The sequence below is a fragment of the Corvus kubaryi genome, unplaced genomic scaffold (genome assembly GCF_017639235.1).
Source record: "Corvus kubaryi isolate FWS band 111438036 unplaced genomic scaffold, C.kubaryi_AGA036_p1.0 split3-73, whole genome shotgun sequence".
Lineage (NCBI taxonomy): Eukaryota > Metazoa > Chordata > Aves > Passeriformes > Corvidae > Corvus > Corvus kubaryi.
In genome coordinates, this window is record NW_024582091.1 from 12,887,717 (window position 1) to 12,911,329 (window position 23,613).

The 23,613-nt window shown below is 39.6% G+C and overlaps 1 protein-coding gene across 1 annotated transcript; it reads left to right on the forward strand.

Moving 5' to 3' along the window:
* The first annotated feature begins 16,950 nt into the window (after positions 1-16,950).
* Positions 16,951-17,811, forward strand: NUP42 (nucleoporin 42). The gene is given in 4 exon segments (XM_042017467.1): positions 16,951-17,130; positions 17,133-17,194; positions 17,197-17,478; positions 17,641-17,811. Coding segments are annotated over 4 exon segments (603 nt in total). The 5' UTR covers positions 16,951-17,042.
* Positions 17,812-23,613: the final 5,802 nt, after the last annotated feature.

Sequence of the window (23,613 nt, forward strand, 5' to 3'; positions counted from 1 at the left end):
CAAACCCTATTTAAAAGAAACAAATCCCTTTTAAAAGAAACTCCTACCTGTTCCATCCGTCTCTAACTAAAATTTACTACCTTGGCATAAAAGTTTTAACAGGGATTTGAAGACCAAACTAAATCAACTTTTCTTCTTGAGATACAATTCCGTAAGAACAGTGCCATTGGTTCTGTGCTGCATACATGTACTCTGAAAGGGTTTTTACAGACCTAAGAAATCAGGATTAGCAAAATGGTGTTTTCCTTCCTGAAGTACTTAAAAGCTTTGCCCTGGATCGAGACTTGGTGATTTGCTGCAGGACTCGTAACAGTTTAGCCCTTTGCTTACCAGGACTGGCAGCACCAACCTCCTCAGGTCACTCCCATGACTGTAGCCTGCCTCATGCTATCCTGAAAAACACTCCCAGAACATGATGACCAGGAAAATTATACTGTATAGCCATGACTCATTTACCCACAACAGTTCTCCAGAAAACATGAGGCAACCATTGGAAGAGTGAGCCCTTGTGGGGTTGAGTATATGGCAAATCTCTCAAGCTTTACTTTCATCCTGCTCTCAGTGCTGTGGGTCTCTGAACTTCATCAGAAAAAATGCTCATTAATGATTCAGCTCTGGGAACTCCAACTGATGTAAAGGAGAAAATGTACCCTTTGAAAAAGATTTGATGGAAATCTTCTGTTTCAAATCTCTCCTCAAGACCTACCTCTGCTGCAACATCTATCAGACAGGTAATGATCCTTACACGTTAACAGCAGTCAGGGACAACCCACACCTCTCACTAAAGGTGTTTTGCAGTGACTCATAAACACCATGTAGGGCCCACAGATAATTTATATCATCTTGTGGTTTCATCCCCACCTTCTTTCCTCCTTTACTGTCTCCTTCCTCTTTAAACTTATTTGTTATATTCTTTACAAGACCCTGTCCTCCTGGGGTACTGGGGCAGTACAATATGCTAGTCAGATGGCACTCGTCGTGCAACTGAAGTTCTGATGTCTGTGGGGGTGTCTACGTGCACATACTTACATATAAATGTTCACAGGCAAGCATATATATATGCTCATGTGTGTATATATATGTATAGGTGTGTATACATATGTATGTGTGTGTGTATATACAGAAATATATATATACACATACACACACACACACTTGCCTTGCACCTCCACACATACCCTCTCCATTCGCAGAAAAGTTACCTGGAGCTTCCCACAACAGAGCTTCCACACACAAAATGATTCACAATTTATTTAGATTTTTAAGCTTTAGAAACCAATTCTCTGATGAGGAGAATATTTCAGTTTTAAGTGATTTGAATTAGTTCCCTTAAATATATGCAATTACATTATTTGAAAAAATAAATTGCAGGATCAAATAAGAGTTTACATCTGTCAGACAAACTCTCTTTAAGGAAAATGTTCAAACACAAAACTTCAAATGCTTTTTTTCCCCTAGGAAGTCACACAAAATAAAACTTAGAATGATATGCTATCATTCTAAGTGAATTTTAGGAAGTACAGAATCACTGCTTGTTTTACTAGCACTATATGCATTGTAAAATTGCTCACAATATGAAAGATGTTTGATAATAAAGTGCTGAGTAAAGCATGACAAGCTAAGCTGAAACTGGTTTTAGTCTATTAGTGCTAGGGACAGGGGTAGTTTATTGCTGTGGATGACAGCCAGCCCTCTTTGAAATCAGACGGAATTTTGCCACCATGACTTCATCCAGACCACTGTTCTGGGACACAGACCAGGGTCTCAGGTCTCAGTTTGATTACCTGGCTATATTACTTCAACCAGTGACACTGGTACATGGAAAAATTAAACATAAGCAGTAATGAAATATCAGCTCATTAACACATCTGGGACAGAAATCTTTCACAAAAGAGGCCCCATGTGTATATGGGACTCCAATAAAGTCACTGGTGTCTTTGAGAGCAGTTTTATTGATGACACAGCAAGCTCCCCGTTCACTCACAAGGGCAATGCACTATTCCACAGGCTACTCCCTACACGGAGCCTACTGCAGTCAAGGCTACAAACTTCTCCTTTTGGATGTCCAGCTTCACATGCTTCCTTAGGAGGCTGTCAGTGACTTTTCTCTAGTGCATGAACACATCTCCTTCAGGACAGAGCACCATGGCCTCAGCCCCATTAAGACTTCAGGCTTGATAGACCCCTGGTAGCAATTTCGAACACAATACTGCTTTCCCTCTGCACCTGAAAGCTCTTTAAAAGTTTCACATCCAGCTGAATGCCACATCAGTAGCAGATTTTTTAACAAAAGCAGCCAAATGATGCTGAAATGAGTTTGGTCTAGGAGTTACAACAGAGATTTAGAAAGTCATTGGAATGGCCTGCTCCCACCCTCATACATGTCAGAGCAGCCTTACTGCTCACCCCTTCCAAAGCCACCCTGGTACCCAGGGACTTCACCAACGTATAGGACTGTGGGCCACAAAACAGCAACCAGGAGGCAGGTAAAAGCTGATGCAATGCTTTCATCCAATGCAGAAGTTCCCTGAACAAACCTGAATTCCATAATGCCTGAAAAAAAACCCCCAAGTGAGTTTCACACTGTCCAGATATCACGAAGCTGTCTCCTAGAGGAGACACCTCTGTTCACTACTGCCCTCAGTTTCCCAAATAGCATTTCCCATATCAGATAACAAGGAGCACTCTCAAAATTCACCATTATCACAGTCCAGATGAGAGACTATCAAGGTCAGAGACAGCCAATTTGTAAAGCTAAGTTATGCTAAAGAGAACACCATACTGTAAGTTAGATTATTGTGCTTAAAACTTTGCTGCTGGAAAGCCTCTCAACATCTTACCGTGTCTCAGAACTGATCTGAAGGCGAGGATTACTTGTCACATTCTGTAGATCAGGCCAATGAATTGGGCATACACAGTAAAATGGCTTTTTTATTAGAAGCCCTCAGTTGTCACCAAGACTGAGCAGCTGCTCAGAGGACAGCAGTAGCTGCTGTGGCTGAGACATTGTCATTCTCAGCTCCTGTTTCAAGCCATTCATGGTATTCTAGACACCAGTATCAAAACTATGCAGCAGAAATCATTCCAATATATTCAAAGAAAAATAAAAAGTGGAACAGCTGCACCAAGTAATGATCTAAAATATATAAAAGCTATAGAAATCAGGTTATTCTAGTTGTCTACTTGCTTATCGGACCATGATATATTTGCAGCCAAATATCCTGGCTAAGTTGTGGATATTCTTTAAAAAGCATCTCATCTTCCTGTCTAAAATCTGAGCTGTCACCTTGAACACCTGAGCCATAAGTCACCCAAAAGCCCCCTTCTGTCTCTAGTGGCACACAAAATTTAAACTAGTAAACGATTTACTACTGTTGCTGAACTGCAGACCAGCAGTAAGTTTACACACACACACTAAATATTTTGCATAATAGAAGAGTTCAAATACTCTGATACAGGAAAAAAACTCCTGACCAGAATTTAAACAAGTTCATTAAACCATATTTGACATGCCTCCAGAACAAATTAAACCAAGGGATATTCCAAAATATCCTAAAGTCCTGAAAGATCACTACAAACAACAGAAATTACTTCAAAATAACATTATCTGTGCATAAATCTGTCCATCCAGACTGAATTAGGGCCCCATTGAATATAATGGCATAGACTTACCACCTTCATCCTTTTTTTGCTCTCTCCCAGAGTTTGGTTATTATTTTTTTTAATAATCTACAGAAAGGGAGAGATATTAGTGTCCTTCTAACAAGCAGGCTTTCCATATATCCCATAATGCCCATAATTCATCTTTAGCACAGCTTAAGTATTGCTTTCACTGTCAAAAAAAAAAAACCCCAAACCAATAAACTGCCTCTGTTCTATGAACAAATTCACCTGAGTGTGACAGCTTCCACCTCTTTATACTGTCAGAAGGACAGACTGTCAGACCACTTCAGAGGTGGTGAATGGCAAGATGGGGCTGAGTTCCCCAAAGCCCCTGAAACTGGGACAGGGATGAACCCAAAGTGTCCCAGAGCAAATCCCTGGGGTTTACCAGTCACCACTCTGGCTATCTTTGTGTAGCTTACTTCACAAGGTATTCATGAGGGGGAAAAGCATCTATCAACTTGCAAAAACTGATTAAAGAAATCTAAAGGAAACTGAAGCATCCAGCTAGACTCCCTAAAAAAAAAAAAAAAAAAAAAAGCAATAAACATCTACCATTTGGTGCAATGCAGTGTATTCCAAGGGCAAGAACTTTTGTTCTTCAGAATTATTTTTATAATGTCACCTCTGCCAGGGATGATTTAAGAGCTTCTAGATAAGGGAATGAATTTCATCAGAGGCAGAGAGATCACCTCAAGTGTCCCTTTAGCTACTTGATTAATAAAACACCCTCCCCAGCCCTTTCTAGCACCTCACTGCTACATTCAGAAGTGGGACTTTAAAGCAAAGGAAATTATTAGTGTCTCAGTGTAAAAGCCATCTTTAAGAAACTGAGAGCAAACACAAGTGCAATGAGTAGAGATGAGTTGACTGAGCTTTAAGCAGCATTAAAAAACTACCTTAAACCAGGTATATCCAATCCAGTCCTCTGAACAGCTACTACTACATAGCAATGTTGTGCCTGCTGCAAGTGAGAACAAATAGTACCTCACATTTTCGAAAAGCAAAGGCTGTTGAAGCATTTCAGGTGTCTTACATGTAGGAATTGCTACTTGCCATTGCCAATGCCTAATTGCTGTTATTACTTGCATGTAGGGATCCTGTCTCTTAAACTAATTTATACTACTTCCAATTATAGAAACAGCAGGGTATCATCTAAAAACATAAACAAAGCTTCAATACAAATTTCCCTCTCTGTACAGTGGAGATTTCTGATTAGTCTCACCCACCAGGCCCTTCCTTTTCCAGGATCTACCAGTTCTTCTTAGTGAATGCCAATGAACAGGCAAAGGAATACCAGAGCCGGGAAATAATTTGCAATTCACTCCTTCTGCCAATAAAAGTAGCTGTTAGAAGAGGATGTCAATCTTTCCCCCTTGTAATCCTTCTGCACAGCTACAGTAAGGAAAAAGAATCCTAAATATTGTACATTCCCAGTCATGAGTCACGCAAGACAGCACTGTGCTGGGTGGCCACAGTCTGGGCTTGCGTAAGTCCCTTGGATAGCAGCAAGGATGAACCTGAAGTGTCCTACATAAGTTTCTTCAGTTCATCTCTGGATATTTTACATGTAGTTTATTTTGAATGTTGAGGTATTCTTTTCTATTCTACCAGGATCTTTTCATTCAGAGATGCTTGATCGGGAAAGATATATTGTACAAGTCTCCATAGGATTCATAATCATACTACTTCTTATGTACAGACAGTGGAGGAGCAGCACTGTTGGGTTAAGTCCTGATAAGGAAGGCCCCGGTTCACACAACACATACATTTCCTAACAGTTAGTGTTAAAGAAAGGAACTCAGGCTGTCCCGTGTTCAGAGAATAGTGGTTAGAACACCGGCAAAATGGGGATTCATCTTATAAGGTAAGGGGATACTATTACAAAATTACTTATTCAGCTCAAAAAAAGCAAAGATGCCAAATCCAGAGGGTGTAACTGTGTTCCAAATACTTCAAGAAGAAAACACAAGAGAAGAACTTTCCAAACTCACAGAGAGTGTTAACACATGAAGAAAATGGTTACTAAGAAATGAGATTTCCAGTCATCTGGAGACTGAAGTTCTGGAACAGATTTCCAGAAAAACTGTACTAGAAACAAAACAAAAACCCTTCATCAGTTTTCAAGATAAGGCTGGATGTGTTTGCAAAAGAGGGTTATTTGGAATGGTTTCTCACACAGAAATCCACCTCAGCACTCTGCCTGCTGTTTCCAAGCTAGGAATAATTTACAGATATTTCTAGGGAATCAGAGCACACAAAGGCTGTTCTAGAAAGCCTTTGGTCACATCACCCTCCTAAGAGGTACAATAAAGCCGTATATGCAAACAGTGCAACAAATTTAGGAAAAATTTTATATCTGAAATACTTAGGTATGAAGAAGCAGAAAAAGGTGAAGCTTTAAATGCTCATTTAGGGAAAAGAGCTATCTACAGTGCACAGCATACTGAAGGGCAAGGAATGCAATTAGTGCTTGCTGCAGTATTTCAGGAGTGTTTGATCATTTCTTCTTAGCGTGTAATTTACATATTAATACTGGAAATGTCATTTGTTTGTTCCTTGCATTATCACTCTGTGATAAGCACATGCCATTATTGCATACAAATAAGGAGCTTCCACCTGTCTGACAGAAAATACAGCCAGAAGTTATTTACAGAGGAGCCCTAGCCAGTCTGTTTCATACCACAATGAATCACCTGCCTCATTAATGGGCACCTTTCCTTCCTCCACAGCAAGCAGGCAGAGAAAGATCCTGACAGCAGAGCTTGTACTGCTCACTCCATGCCAGGAAGTAACACAAGGCATTTTGCCATGTGCTGGAATCATGCTCATGTGCCTCCTCAAGGCACCACCTTGAATTTATCTTCCTTACAAAGAACAAAACTCAAAACCCGTCTTTGAAGAAAATCAAGGCTTGGGAGGGAAAAAGAAAGTCCAGGAGAGTGACAGAGCAGAAGTGTTGGGGAAGCCTGAAAGCAGGGCTCAGCTCAGCAGAGCCACAACATCTGCTAGTAGAAGATTTTGAGTCAGAGCAACCACCTGAGTCCTCTGACACAGGCCGCCTTTGACCACTCAGTCAATAGTGAAGAACAGCATTAAGTCCACATATCTGACAGAATGGAGATAAGCATAAATATTTTAAGACACTTTGGTCAAACTAAGGGTCCATTCATTCCTGTAGCCAGTCTCTGGCTGTGGCTATCAGCAGATACTCCTGCCAGGAAACATGGCACACAGAGAGCCCTGCGGACCACGGTTGATATTCCCAGCAAGCAGGTGTTTGAGGCTGCTCTGTGCCAGAGTTTGATCTCAATGGCCTTGATTCTCCAGATCCATCCAATTTGCATTTCTACTTTTACATCTGACACATCATATAGCAGTGAGCTCCTGAGCTCTATTATAGGCTGTGTGGAAAAGTATTTCCTCTTGTTTGTTTTAGGCCAGATGTCTAATAGCCCCATTACACTGTCCACGCTGCACAGTCTGGGAAAGATAGTGAATGATCTTCTCCAGCTGAACCGCACCACATACATCTCAGTATTCTCTTTCCTAGGCTAAAAGCCATAACTCATTTAATCTTCCCATGTGCAGAAGCCATTTCAAATTTCTGGTTAACCTCATTGTCCTCTATATCTTTTCTACTTCTAGTGTATCATCTTGAGACTAAGGGAGCTCTCTATTCAACACTCCATATATGTAACAGTGACAAAGAGCTATTTTATTTTCTATTCCTTTCCTTATAACTTCTAACATTCCATTTACCTTTCAGTTATCAATAAACATTATAATGATTTTTTTTCAGAAAATTATGTATAATAACTTCAAATTGACATAGCTGATAGGGAAATTATAATTTCATACATATATTTGAGACTGGTTTTCCCAGATGCATTATTTAAAATTTTTGGGCCCTAGACTTCATCTGCCATTTCTATTTTAGAGTCAGTTAATAACAAGGAATCCTTCTAATGCTCTTTGCAGTTGCTCTGAGTGTTGGTTATTCTGAAATATTTTGTCTGATCAAGCAGTAGTTGTCACCACAGCACTCATCCCCTTCCTCAGATCATTAATGAATACACTAAACAGAACAGAGGCTGGACCTGTGCATACTCCTCTCTGTTGTGAAATAGGGATCATTTACTCCTACCCTGTGGCTTCTTTCATTTAACCAATTATTAACCCATGATGTCTTAATATCATCAAGACTCTATGGTTAAAAATATCACTGAAAGAATTTTAAAAAAAATTTTATTAACTGCATCACCCTTACATACCTATTCTTCACAGAACTACAATAGATTTGTGAAGGATGACTTCAGTCCATGAAAACTGCTTTGACTCTTCTCCTCTATGCTGTATTTCCCCTCTACTCTTTTCTGTCATTTCTTTCAGCTTCTACCAACTTGTCCAACACAAAAGTCAGAGGTACTTTTCTGTAGTTCCTTGAATTCTTTCTGCAACCCTTTGATAAAAACTGGTGTTATATTTGCCACTCCCAAACCATCCAAAAGAAAAAATAATTTTAAACAATAAGTTGGAAGCTACAACTAATTGTTCAGCAAACTCAACCCTGAGTTCAGCAGGTACACACTTGGCTTATACTGCCTGATACCATCAGTTTTATTCTTCCTTTACCACTGACTTTTCTAAAACTCTTCTGGTGTCTTTTCATATTGAGACAGTTCCTCAGACTTGCCTCCTATAAAGGAAGGTTGTATGCTTGGGGATGTTCCCCAATGAATGTCAAAGAAAAGAATTTATTTTAAGCGTAGTTCCCTGCTTTCTCTGGGCTCCCTGTAATTCTCTCCTGCTGAACTTGAAATATCAGTATCTTCATTCAAAATCACTTACTCGAGTTCATACCTCTTCATTTTAGACTTTTATTGCTGGTAAAAAAGTATTCATATTCATATGAGTTTTTACAGTACATATGAACTTGATTGAGTTTTCTGTCTCATGCTTTATGAGGTTTTTATTTTTAATATTGAGCAGTGATAAAAGGGACTTTATCTGCCTACACATGATCAGTTACACAGCCTCATGTTTTATAGCATCCCATGCCTAAGTGTAGGCATACTGCAGCCCAGAGGATTTAACCACCTCAGTAATGAAAGATAACAGTAAAAATTAAAAATTCAAGACAGTTGGCTCTTTTACCCTACTGCAAATTAGTTGTTCTCTTCCCCCCCCCCCCCCCCCCAAAAAAAAAACCAAAAATACCACTCCCTGTATTTAAATTAGAAGACAAGACTACATTATTCAGGTATAGTCTTAAATGAAGAAGGGAGATTTATGTTTCTGCTCTGGGTTTATCATAGGTCTTTGAACAACCAGTAAATGTTCAATGTCATATTTACACTCCCACATGCTGTGATTTTTGCTGCCTGAGAGACTCCATGGCATATGCCCTCTGCTCATCTGCAGTTGTGAAAATATTTCAGCTGCCATTTGTAGAGCAAACCAAATGAAAGGAATGAAAGCACTAAAGAATCCTTTTAAAACTACACAGAATACCCTTGCTGAATTTACCACCACCATTTCAGTGCTTACTTACAAAAAAAAGAAACATTATCTCTCTCCAGTGATACTTTTTGTTTCACCAGATATCAACATTGGATGTTGCTTTGATAATGAAGCTGACAAAAGATTTCTATTCACAATTCAGCATCCACAAATATTTTTATAGAAATAGCAGCATTTGCAACCATTTACTTTTAAGTACATACTTTCTAGCAGCATTATGTCTGACCCATCAATTCTAATGGCCATTTTACCCAGGCCCCTTAAAAAATAAGATGGTGATAATTTCAGACATATTTATCTATTGAGAAACTTCTGGCTTTAACAGGCCTACATTGATATTTTTATTTGATATGTTGTTGTATAATACAAAGCATTTTTTGTTGGGGCCCCCCCTCAAGAAGTCCACATGGGGTTGTGCTCATCCTCAGCTATCTGACACACAAAACCACCAAGCTGATTAATCCCCTGTCTCACCACTCAGGCATCTACAACTCAAAATTACAGTTCTTATTTCTTACCCTGAGCACACCCAAGTATCTGACACTAGCAGTGGAGGGAAAAAACATATATAGACACACAAATATATACATAATAATATACTGGGGACCAAAAAACAAAGTTCAGCAAGGAGTGCATGCATTGGCTATTGTTTGTGGTGGTGCAGGTGGCTCCAGCCACTCTGTCTCCTGAGGAAAACTCACACAACCACCTGTGGTGGTCAGCAACCCAAGTTCAGCATGTAACTTCAGTCATGGTGAGCACCCATGATTCTCGTGTTCTGCTTTTTGCATGTTTTCTCCCAATTGGTTAATGTTTTTCCCTCCCTGTTTTATGCATGAAGTTATATATATTCATTTCCCAAGTTTAATATGTATCAGTTCTAGAAAGTTCTTTATTCCTTGACGCCCCATTAGATCCTTCCCTAAGTCCCTCCTATGTGTTGTTCCCATTGGTTCCCTTCCTGTCAACCCCACCTGCTTATCTCTATCCCGTTGGCTGTGATCCCTTTCCCCACCTATTCGTGCCCAGTATAACATTGCTGGACTCTGCCACCGATTGGTGTTTTTGTCCCTGCCTTTTCCCTGCAATAAACCTGTGTAGAACACATACGGAGAGTCCCCTCTCTCTTTCTTCTTTGCCTTCGCCTGCATGCCTGCCTGACAGTGACAGGAAGGTACAAGCCCCTTTTGGGTGAGGAGCTCTGCCCCTTTTCCATTGTGTGCTGGGCACTGAGTGCCGCCTTCCAGAGGGGTTTCAGCGTTGACCTCCGGGCTTCTTTGTGTCGGCATGCAAGGGGTAAAACCCCCTTCTGCCAGCTCCCAGTGGCTGCAAACCCTCCCCCAGCAGTTCACCAGGTACAAACTGTCTGCACACCTTCGAAGCAAGAACTCTGAGGAAGGTTGGCGTATCACCCCAAGGGAGGCCTGAAACCAAGGATGGAGTGGCACGAAGGTGTTGCAGTCATGCTCTGTTGAAATCAATGCACATATGAAACAAAGGATGGAGCAGCATGGTGGTTTTGCTCTGTTGAAAACAGTGCAGATAATAGGAACTAAGCCAATGGAATTTTCCAGATGGTAATCAAAAGTTGGAATTTGCTTCATCATCTTAAATATACATGTTACTTTTCATGCCCTACATAAGCTAATGAGTGAAGTCACTCAAACTCCATCTAAACATGAAATCGTAACCTTACATTTTCTCCTCCCACAAAGAAAATAATATACATATAGATTAAGTAGGGGAAAAGGTTAGAGAAGACTCCATTGTAACTTCCGAGATCCATCAATGGGCTGAACCTGTCTTGTCCCCATAAGGATGCCAGTTGGGTAAGAACCTTATTCTATGTTCACTAAATGATTATTTTGAGCTAGCTTTCATTGGTGATTAGGGCTTGTCTGGATATTGCTTCAAATTCATTTTTGCAGTCAGTACACTGCTGATGGCAATCTCTGAACCTTAACCTGTCACAGTCTTCTATTACCAATGTGTTTGATAATAAAGTGTGCTATTCCATGAAGTGTGAGTTTGGGTCTTTCAAGGGTGCTGGCAGCTGCTGGCAGTGGATAATATGCTTGACAAAACTGATAATAAGCTAACCAAGAGTGGGGACACTGTCAGCGTGTGACCCTGAATTATTGGTCAAATCACCCTGTGATACAGTGGCTGTTTAGTGGGGTCCCCATAACAGAGCCCTGACAGACTAGTCAGGCACAAGGGTCTCATCCTCCCTGGGGGCACTGATAGATTGCTCAAATACAAAGGGTTCAAGGAAACATCTCCCTTTCACTTGACAGTATATCACTCTTACAACCCAGCAACTAACATGCAGCTTGGAGCTTTGGCTTGAGCTAAAACCCTGAGGTAGGTTTTCACAATTAATACAGAAGCTATCTTGAATGCAAGTAGAGTCTGGTCACCACTAATAACTCATGTGTACCTGCAAGCTTCTCAGCAGCTCACAGGAAAACCACAAAACCAATGTGAATGTCAGTGAATTTATAGAGAAAACATGCACATACTTGGCATCATGGGAACACAAGTTCAAGTGCTCACTTCCCTTGAGGTGGGTCAGAGACATACCCTAGGCTGCATGCACTGAGAGGATACCTCTGCTACCCAGCAGCTCATATTTGGGATGGGGAATCTCATTTTCTCAATGAAGAACATTGGCTGAGATAAGCCTTTGGAGAAAGGCCAAAGGTGGGGAGAAGGGACTCCATTCTCGTCATCTCATCCCTCAGCAGCATGAGCAGACAACAACTGAGCTTGAAAAGTTCAGAGAGTTCTCAGAGCTACCAGCACTGGGAGAGTAACACTGAGATGTCTCACCTAAGGAAATGCTCCTGCAGATGTTGGCACCTTTTTGTGACTCAGCTCAGCACAAAAGCCTGTAGCTGCCAAAATATATGATTGTATCTCACTACTAACCTAAATGGGGTTACTCCTACGATTAAGGACTAATTGCATCAGAAGGGATTGCTTGATGAAGTTCTTAGGCTTGTGGGTTTCTGGTCAAGCCCTCAATGGATGCAAATCAGCACAGCTTCAAAGAAATTAGTTAAGTGATGCTGAAGGTGTAGCTTCCACTATTTGTGTGTTTTAGAGGGAAGGCAATAGAGACAAAGCAATTCTGCATGGAAAGTTGTTTCTACTAACATACTAGTAATAGATAAAGTAGGTTGGCACAGTATAATTTATTTGGATTTTCATTATGTTCTTTTTAAAATTGTCAGGCAAACTAATTAGTCATGTGTTAAACGCCAAGCTTCTGTAGTGGGATTTGAAACTGATTAAAAGGTACAAAGGTAGAGAATTTAGGCATGTAAATGGTAAGAACTTGAAGGTAGCTGTAGAGGGCCAGTACTATTTAGTATATTTAAGTTATTAGTAAACAATCAGGAGATGATTGTGTGGGAGTCTTTGGAGGCCATAAAAATGTTGAGGTGCATCAAGTCTGAAGGAGGTATGAGGAATTAAAAAGGATGTAGTACGTAAGCAGATGGTTATTGTCTCTAAGACAAAGTGACACTAGAACACACCTCTCTTAGAAAGAGTGAGCAGTCATCAGCAGTCCTGTCCTTAAAAGCAGTTTGAGCAATTTAAAACAAGCCTCAGCTGATAAGTGGGAGAAACCCATTTCCTTCCACAGAAAACATCAGTTTGCCTGGTCATCGCTAAAGCACAAGTCAAAATTGGAGCATCTCTCCTGTGGGGAAAGGCTAGAAGAATTGGGGTTGTTCAGTCCCCTGAAGGCTCCAGAGAAACCTTTCAATACTTAAGGGGCTTATAAGAAAGACACAGAAAGACTTTCCAGTAGGACTTGCAGTGATAGGGCAATGGGGAATGGGTTTAAACTTAAAGAGGTCACGTTTAGATTAGATGTTAGGAAGGAATTCTTTATGGTGAGGGGTGGAGGCACTGGAACAGGTTGCCCAGAGAAGCTGTGGATGCCCCATCCCTGGATGTGTGTAAGGCCAGGTTGGATGGGGCTCTGAGAAACCTGGTCTAGTGAAAGGTAGGGGAGTTGGAACTAGGTGATCTTTAAGGCCCATTCCAAACCAAGCCATTCTATGCTTCCCTTCCCTTCTTTTCCCTTCCTCTCTCTACTTCCCTCTACTATAAAATCTCTGTGGGCTGAACCACAACCGTTTCGCACCTGTTCACAGAAACCCTTTGCAGCTGCAAGTGTCATTCTGGGAGAAGCAGCTGAGTGTACAGGCAAATAATAGTTATTTTAGCAAATTTTCTCATGGCTATTTCACACTTCAGGCACAACAGCTTCAGAAGATGAAGGACTCTTGCATACCAGCATTTATACAAAAACTTTTGTTCCCCACTGACCTTGAGTCTTGTATGTCTGTGGGAGATGGATGGTATATAATAACAGCAGTGCTGGGGGAAGTTCAGTCAGTCACAGCTTATACACACAGGTAAATGCATTTTATTAACTGGAAGCTTTCATTTTCTCTTGTGGGCTCACAGGAGCCCCTTATGGCATTTTTGTAAGGAGAAAATGGAATTGAATAATCTTTCAAGAAAAAGAAAACATCAAGCTTACAATTAATTCAGCTCTATAAAATGCCGAACATGGGTTCAAAAGCCAATTTAAAATCTTCAGCATCAGATCAAAAAATACTACAAAAGGATTTAAGTATTTTTAGACAGGAATGTTCTCTTCTGGAGTCAAACCACTTCAGAAGTTGACAACTTTCTGTGTTCATAACCAGCAGCTTCCCTTTGAAGCAACTTTCAAATTGAGATCTGACAGAATAACTGACATTACAAAACAGGAAAGTACTATAAATTATGCTTATTATTTTGAGGGCTACAAAAATACAGTCACAGATAAAAATCTCAAGATGTGCACAGCCTAAAAAACTTACCCTGCCTTACAGAGATTCTAGCTGATAGATAAGTGGGCAAAAATATACAGGAAAGCAATGCAATAAGAAAAATCCATTAATTAGCAGCCTGTTTTGTGGGTCATGTATAAAGAAATTAAAACAACTGTTGTGAATTCTACTTTTGTCTCTAGGACATCTTCATTTCCACACTAGTTCGCAAATTTTATTTTTTTTTATAAAAGAATGCTGGCACTTCAGAAAAAAATTAATTATGTGGGGCTATTTCCATGACTCCTAGAACTTACCTTATGGGATTAGCTGCCCAGAAATTATACTGGAAATATGGGTTCTGCAAAAGAGAGTATTCCTTTATTCAGGTCCAAAAGCTTGATATATTTGCTGCTTGGAAGGAAGAATTTGTTCGGTGAGGCTATTGCAATCTGATTATGTGACACTGCATGGTACCAGGAATAAACAGACATCAAAGACAGCACTGTGAATGCAAGAACAGCTTAAAGCTTTAGCAGACACACTCTGAAAAAACAGGGAGAAAGGACATGGAAGAGACCTTAGCAGCATATATCTCCAAGTAAGGTGTGCCAGAAAAACTGAATGATTGTAAAAGAAGAGGTTTGATTCTGACAGTCTTCTAACTGTGAAGAAGTGGATGTGTTTCAATTAAGTTTTCACTTAATTTGGGCAGATGAAGCTACACTGTGAAAGAACCTTACCTTTCATGCAAAAGTGTGACTCCTGGCTGGCTGGCCCCAGGCTGGACACCTCAAGGCTGGACAAGCTGTTTTGCTCTTTCCCGGGACCGCCGTCCTACAGAAATAACTTAAAAATTAAGTCACTCCCATTCAATTTTAGGTAACGCTTAAAAAAATGTAAATAGCATTTACATTTTTCCTTCTACCCTTCTCTCTCCCTTTAACATCTGCCAGAGTGTCTATACCTTGCTGGCTGGGACACTCACCTAGGTGGTGGCAGGTGACTGGAATTCTTTCAGGTGGAGAAGGGAAGGGAATTGTATCCCATATAGAGTATTCCACTTGGAATTACACTGTAAAGATTACATGTAAGGAAGTCACTGCTACTTTCTCTGGTTATGTCTTATAGGACTACTGCTCCACTTCTAAAGAAAATTTCTGGGACAATCTACTTACTTCAGTGTGTCTGGAGGGAAGAACCTTCTGGGAGGGACAGGTAGGATGACTACGAGTCCAGGCAAGGATGAGGATGTGAGATGGAAGCTTATTCCCCATAGCTCCTCAAAGAGATTTGAGACAACTTTCTCCTCCAAGTGCTGACTGTGAATTCCTTATGAGACATCCAGTCCTTGGGTAAGCAGAGAGGACAGGCATTGTAAGGCTGTCGATTCCTGTATGGGAGTAGGAACCTTAAAACTGGACTATACACAGAGACACACAGTTTTCCAGCACTCAAATCTGTTGGTGGACCCAGACCAATGCTCACTTCATTGTGTTGTGTCTCCTGGTGAACCCCTGAGGCTGGCATTGACACACTATGAGTAGAACATACAGAAATCTACCTTGTTGCTGGTGCCACATGGGAATTGAAAGGATTTCTGTCACCACTGGGACCAGAAAGTTTAACATTCTTTATTAGCTCTGTGTTTTCTTTCTTAAAAAAAATTAGGAGACTGGCATTTAATGCTCCCTGATTTGCATATAGCTAAGCTATATGGTATGGTAATTTTTGCTTTGTTTTTTTTAACACATTATTTCTATTGTTGTCATAGCCTTTTGAGATTTGCCATTTATGCCCTAAGCACTAAACAAATGACTAGGATGCCACTTAATCTTTTTTGGATATTTTTCATACACAATGTTCCCTGCATAGTGACAGATTCAGTATTGTTAAAAAAACAGCAGGAGAAAAACCCAATTAAACCTGCAATTTTCCACCAAGCAAGGCACATATGCAGTGTGCCCACCAAATGACTTCCTTGTACAGGACATATCTACAGGAGGATTTTCCCTTGGGGGCACAGTGTGTCTCATTTCCTAAAACTGCTACCTTTCTGCAGAAGAGCAGTATAAATAAAACATAACCATAATGGCTTTCTTCACCTCAAATATATATACTGAATTTACATGAAGGGCTAAGGCTCTCCAGACCTCTGAAAGCCGCCCAGGCTTTCAGTTGCAGCTTTGTTGTACACACCAGAAAAGTTATTGCTTCCCATGTTGTTCAGGCTATTTTGGTGTGCAGCTCCTCCATACATGGGTAATCATTTAATTTTCACATATGCAGGAGGAAGACTAGACAGTTTTATGTTCACAGAACTGGACTCCTCCTTTGACATCCTATCTGCTCTTTAAAATCATTCATATTAAGGAACTCTTGGTTTGATTCGCAGGGAACCCAAACCCTGATTTATAGCAAACCTAGGGTGCAATTTGTCTCCCACCACTTCAGCTGTCCTCAAGCTCAACACTTTTGGTAAGCAAGTCTTCTCCATTTCCTCCATACTCAGAGGAGCATTTTTTGATATAAGTATCTTTCTGCTCAGTGATTCATCAGCATCTCCCACTTCAGGATGGGCTGAGTCATTTGTTTCTCTGTCCAACAATTAAGAGCCCAGATCACTTTCTTACTCAACAATTAACTCCAAAGCAATTAACATTAAAACAGTTGAATCTTACCTCCAATTGAATCATTGCTCCTCAGCTACTATTTTTATGTCAGGAATGATGACACTGTGACATAAATCCCAGGGAACTTGGGTAAAGTAACACTCCTCTGAGTGTCCTGGTTTTGGCTGCGATAGAGTTCATTTTTTTCTTCATAGCTTATTCAGTGCTGTGGTTTGGGATCTAGTATGAGAATAATATTGATAACACACGGATGTTTTGGTTGTTGCTAAGTAGTTCTTACTCTAGGTCAAAGACTTTTTGCAGAACAGATTTTCTGCATTTACTGTCAAAATATTGCTGATGGCTATAAAGATGAAGAGGAGAGACTCTTGACTGTGTAGTGAAAGACATGGAAATTTGGGAATCTTCAGGACAATGGATAGTTTCATCTTACTCACCAATGAAAGAAAAGCTGAATGTGTCAGGCTTCTCAGATTTCTTGCCAGAACAATCTATCTGGAATGTTATGAGTGCCGAGCAAACAGTAACATTCAGAATTACATATAAATTCTGTCCCACACAATGGACAATGGAAGAATCAGCTGCCTCAGTTGAAAGCTTTAAATGCATTGACAAAAGCAGCTGTGCCATCTGAATTAAATAACACAATTACTCAACCCTTGCCTTCCTTTGGATTTGGAGGACCACAAACATCAAGCCTTGGGCTGCCAAGCTTTCCCGTGAACAGCAGTAGTAACAGTGCTACCAGTTTCTCATTTACAATGATTTCCAGTCTTGCCAGTGCATCATCATCTGGAAACACTGCTGCTTTTGAGAGCATTTCTGTTGGTTGTAATCCCCTTGCATTTGGGGCTACATCCTAGCAATTGCCTAGCAATGCTTCTGCTGTGAACTCTTCAAGCAGCACTGTGCTTACCACCTTTGGAACATTTAATGCTGTAGTACCAACTTCTGCCTCACATTCCAGCAGTGTTTTATTTGGATAGACTGCCAGTGTCTCTGGACATAACATCACATCAACATCCTCTGCACTCACAAACAAGAATACATCAAAAAAGTTATTTACACCAAAAGCAGCTGAAGAATTGAAACAATTTGAAGCAAAAAAGATTACAATGAGAAAAATTTGTCTTAAGCTACCACTACTAGAACTTTAAAATGTTTAGGACTTTTTAAGCTTATTTTGAAATAATATATTTTTGTAATTTCTCTGATAGCTCAACTACACAATTTTGTGGTTGAGTAATGAAACAAAATGTTTCCTTTTCAGTTCACTTTTATCTTCTGCAATAATAAACTCTCAGGTAAGAAAAAAATTAACAAGGCCAGGTTGAATGTGGCTTTGAGCAACCTGGTCTAGTGGCAGGTGTCCCTGCCCATGACAGGGGAGTTAGAACAACATGATCTTTAAGGTCACTTTCACCCCAAACCATTCTATGATTCTGTGACTTTTCAGTTTCCCATGCTCTGTCAGTGAGCAGGTGCACAAGAAGCCACGAGGCAGCAAGGCCAGGACAGCTGATCTGAACTGTCCAAGGGGATATTCCATACCATAGAATGTCATGCCCAGTATCTAAACTGGGCAGAATTCGCCAGGAGGGGGAGGTCATTGATTGGGGATGGATGGGAAGCAGTCAGTAGATGAAGAGCAATTGTGTTGTGCATCACTTATTTCTCTTGAGTTTTATTTACATTTAAATATCTTTCTCCTTGTCAATAAAATTTTTGTTCTTATTATTGTTATTATCATGTTTATTAGCAGTAGTATTATTATATTTTACTGTATTTGAAGTCTTAAACTGTTCTTATCTCAACCCATGGGTTTTACCTGTTTTTCTGATTCTCCTCCCCACTACACCAGGAGTGCATGGGGGAATGAGAGCGCATTTGTGTGGTTGATGCCTGGGTTTAAACCAGAACAGAGTCAAGAGTCCAAGAGCCCTAGGTAATAATCTCTATTCCAACAATATTTATGCACATATAACTAGAAAGCAATTAGATAAAATGCATGACTAGTGATAGAAGTGACACCTTTCTGCCAAGCTGGGGCTCTTACCATTACCCAAATGTGTCAGGTCCCTTTTTCCTCTGTGTCCCTGGAAGCTGATACTCCTGGATATCCAGTGGTCTGTCTGCAATGGGACAACTGCAGAGAGCATTTGCTTAGAGTGGTTACTGGCCCAGCAGAAGTGCACTTTCCATTTTGCCTGGGGGAGAGCTGAATGTTGACAAAAGGGAACAGCAGCTCTATCCCTCCCCAATAAGCACATATGTTTCCTATCCAACAGCTCATCACCTGAGCTCATAAAATAGTTCTAGGATGCAAATCCCACTCTTACCTCAGCATCAAGAGCATGAGGATGCAGAGAGACAGCTCAGTTTCTACAGGCTGTTTCAATGTATCCCTGTGGGCTGTCTAGTGCCAATACCAATCCTACATACCCAAGAGTCCCTATTAAATTCATAACAAAATTAAGTACATAGCAGGAACTTAAAAATTTTATTTCCAGGACACATACTAAACACTGGGTCCAGTGTAAAACATGAGACAGGATTTGGGTGTCCAGCCTGTTCATGAATTGCTGAATATCACTTCCCTGGGAGTCTGGAGACACCTTGTGTGGAGATCACAGATAGGTACTGTTTTACAGATAGTAAGTGCAAAATCCATGAAAGAAGCCATAGCAACCACATTTTCAGTGGATTGACTTTCATACTTAAGATAGAACATTTCTTTAAATGCATTATTGTGTGGACAACATACTGATGCTTAGATTTTTAAACAGGAATTTCCTTCAGCCATTCTAAAAAGCGAAAGAATAAGCATATAAATTAAGACGGATTTGTTACCCAAATTACCAACCTAGCTTGTTCACTGGGAACAGTGAGATCATATGAGTATTACCATAGCCTAGATATTCTGCTCCTGAGCAGGAATAGCTCCTGCATCATCCCAGCTATCCTGCTCAGGAAACTGCATCCCTGCACCTGGGCTATCTGGCACAAGATGGCTTTGTGCCCTGTGCACAGACACTACTGTTGTGGGAAGTACAGTCATAAGGAAAGAGAAAACTATGCCATCCCAGGCCAAGCTGTCAGCCCACCACAAACTCTCTTACCCAATATCAGAAAATAAGAGCTCCTAAAAAAATGTCAGGGAAATCTTCCTGGAGGTATCTCTTGGATGAGCAAGGACAGAATCAGCCAGGATTGCTTGATGTAAATGACAGTCCCTTACCAAGTTCTCCTTACTTGAACTTTCTCTTGCTTCTGGAAACTTGATATAACATTACTTTTATTAACCCAGAGCACAGCAAAGGAATAGCTGAAATTCAACAGCTACATCAGCATCAAGAAATGCCCACAGAGGAGCATTCCTCAACCTACAATCTAAAGGTAAAGTATACATCACCAAAGACAAAGGGACACTTTTCCTATTATGCATTCGAAAGGTGAAAATTGCATTTCAAAGGCCTGAATGTGTTCCTAGAAGGGAACACAGAAGGCAACACAGCTCCTTTCACCTTCAGGAAGTGAAGCAGTCATTTATGCCAAAACCTTCAGCTGGGAAGCTACTGCTGGAATTGTATCAAGTATTTGACTAAGGACACAGAAGTACATGAAGCCCCATTCAATATTTGGGTGACAGTGTTTGCTCATGCAAATTATATCCACCATACTCACTCCCAGCTTTTGTAAACATCAAAAAAAGTTGTGTTTTGTGGAGTTTACAACTTTAATATTCAGATACCTTGTTTTGTGACTTTCATTCCCAGTTGTTATCTCTTATGAACCAGGGTTGTTTGTATCATTATGAAATCCAAAACCAAGCTAGCATGGTCAGTCTTCTAACTCCCTCACAAGAACATTGCACTTGCATTGAAATGGCTCAGCATAAGAGAGAGCTTAAAATTCTGAACAGATCAAAAATATATGTATAATAGATAGGTTTTTTTTACTTCTGTGTTCCCTTTTAATAGCTTAGTTCATCTACTGAGACTAATGAACAGAACAATTTATGTAACGTTCACTGAGTTACTGGAGTTTACAAAACCGTCTGGAATCAGTTTTACTTTGTGTGCTCACGTTATTAATAAACTATTCAACTGTATTTTTCTCTGTGCAGGGGATATGTGCCAGGTTTATGTTTGAATCACGTTTGTATTTGTGGTCCAAATCCATCAAGAGACAGACAACCACAGTCATTCTCCTGCAAACTCTTAAAATTTTCTCATTGGACACAACATGGACTACATGCTCTAGTTTTACCAGAGGTAAAGTGTGGCAAATCAACACAGGAATGGCTATAACTGTCTTACATAGAAATATTTCTAGCTTCCAGTTCAAACCCAAGGAGGAAAATGTGTATGTAATTTTCAGAGTTAAATTTGTAAATTATGCTCTTCTTTCCTCTGTATTTCTCAGTTTCAGAAACTGCATGGATTACAGGGAAGAGCATGTTCACTGGGGAGAATTGTTAGCCCTTTTTCAAGACTTAGCCTCAAAACCAAGCAGAGAGAGAGCAAAATATTGTTTCTTCTTGATAAAACATACGAAAGGATTTTAATTTTCCTCTGGCTTTCTTGCTTTTGGCTGATTCATTGTTGTAGACAGATAGGTTTATAAGCAATGAAGAAAAATGTTAAGTTTATTCAGAACTGAGTTTATTAGTCAAGCTAATCCTAAAGCTTTGGAGGTATTAAGGGATTCAAAAAGGATATTAAAAGACTGTTTTGATAGACACCAATCAAAATATTTCTTGAGACCAGAAATCTAGGCATTTTCTTAAGACAATGAAACAGATAAAGAAAAACTTACTTTCATATATTTTAACACTGAAATATTCCCACAAGTATGGCCAACCCACAAGAGAATTTCACTGAGAAGAAACTAACTTATTTTTATATTTGGCAAATGTTTTTACTAGTATGCATTTTAATTACTTATAATAATGTTCTAAAATATTTTGCAATACAGAGTGGACTATTTTATTATTTTATATGTTTTGCTTTCACATTTTGAAGAATGACGCTCATATTAACTTCAGGAAGAAGCATGTCTCCACAATTATACTAAATGTCTTACTCCATTTTTTTATGTACCCATAGGTTCAGAATCAAACAATGAATATGTAACTAAAAATAAAAGTAATATTTCTGTTTGTTCCATAGCTGACCTTTTCTTAATAGATAGCATAGGTAGGATCCACCTCCACTTGCTACAAAAACAGTGACTTTAAGTTACGTATCTGATTCTGGAGAAGAATCTAGGTCCATATATGTTTTAGCAATTGTCAAATTCGAACCACGTTATGTCCCACCACAATGTTCACATTATTTCATGAGCAGATCCATTTTATTTGCAGTTATTTCTTCTCTTTTCTTGCCATGCTGTAACAAACACTTTGTTCTCTTTCTCTCAGTGATTAAAAAGAAGTGGGAAAAAATCAGAGAAACCAAAGTCTGTGTCTCAAGCGATGATCATTTCCAAAACAGCTCATGTGTGTCTTATCAGAGATGCCTCCATTTGCACTAATAACTTCCTGAAGACATTTGATTGCAATGAACCAAAATGTAACACTTGAATGAAGAATTATGGTTCACTAAAAAAAAATAGTATTTCTAATCAAATAACTTTCTTTCAAAGCTGAGTAGAAAATCATATATTCATTCACTATACAAGTCTAAATTTTCAAAAGCATCTAAAGTTTAACTCCCTTAATAGCCCAAATACATTTTTAGTTAAATTTAGAAGCTTCAATGCCATTGACTATCAATTACCAAAGATTTTGGTCCTTAAAAAGGCAGTAGGATGTAAAAAAAAAAAAAACCAAACATTATGGAACAACACATAGTTTTTGAACCCAAATACCTTTAAGAATCCAGCTACTTGTAAAACATCTCATTTGAAAATGTGAAAAAAGTGAACTCAGACCAACCCAGTAAACAAATGGTCTGAAGAAATTAGGTGTCAGTTTTGCTCCTCTATGGCATTAAACAGAAGGTACATTTTGTTTTGAAGAGCCTTTCTTCTCTGTGAAGGACACAACTATACTCTGTTCTATATAACAATATAAGGAAAGAAATGAAATTATTTCTGCATGTATTCTCCTGAATAAATGTTGGGCCAGATTTGTAAAGACACACATAAAATACAAAGTCAGTTTATTCAGTCGTTGATTTCAACAAGAATTACCTGGACTCTGCCTCTATTCCAATAGTTAGAGCCGCAGCTGGGATACAGGAAAACCTTATTTGAATTCATGCTAACTTATTGTTAAAGGGATGGAAGGAATAATAGAGGATATTTATACTGTTTAGGAGGAAAACAGAGGTGAAGTTGAACCTTGAGCTCTGTTCTCACTTTAAATAATCTAAGAAGTTTATTCAATTGTAATTATTACTCTTGAATTGGAAAAATCCTGATTTTTCAGAGAAAGGAAAACTTACTTCAGGTCAAATGATGAGATGTCTGTTTCCTAGCTGAGATTTTTCTACAGGAAAGCATAGTCTCTAGACATACCAGAGGTTCAGGAGGGTGCCTTTTCAAGCCAGCAGACCTACCTGTAATACTGTCTTAATGGCTAGGAGGAATAAAAGGAGAGAGAGCAAAAGAAAGATACTTCCACAGATTCCTTTGACAGGAATTTTCTAACTTTATCACCTAAAAGTCAGCTCCCCAAATGTCAGCTAGTCTCCTGGGCTCCTTTATAGTCAAAGGAGAGAAAGAGGCACCTCCAGGAGGCAGTTCATCTCAACCTAAAGATATCAAGACAGGTTCGATGAATCACTATCTCATTTTTTTCTTAATCTATGGCTATGAAGGAAATATGACAAGTAACTTTTCAATGTCTGACTTTGTCAAGATGAATTCTGACTTAGTGTCATTTTTCACTCCACTCTGAAATGTCACTTGTGGATTTTCTTTGCCTTTGTGGTCTTTGTGACCTGGTTACCTTT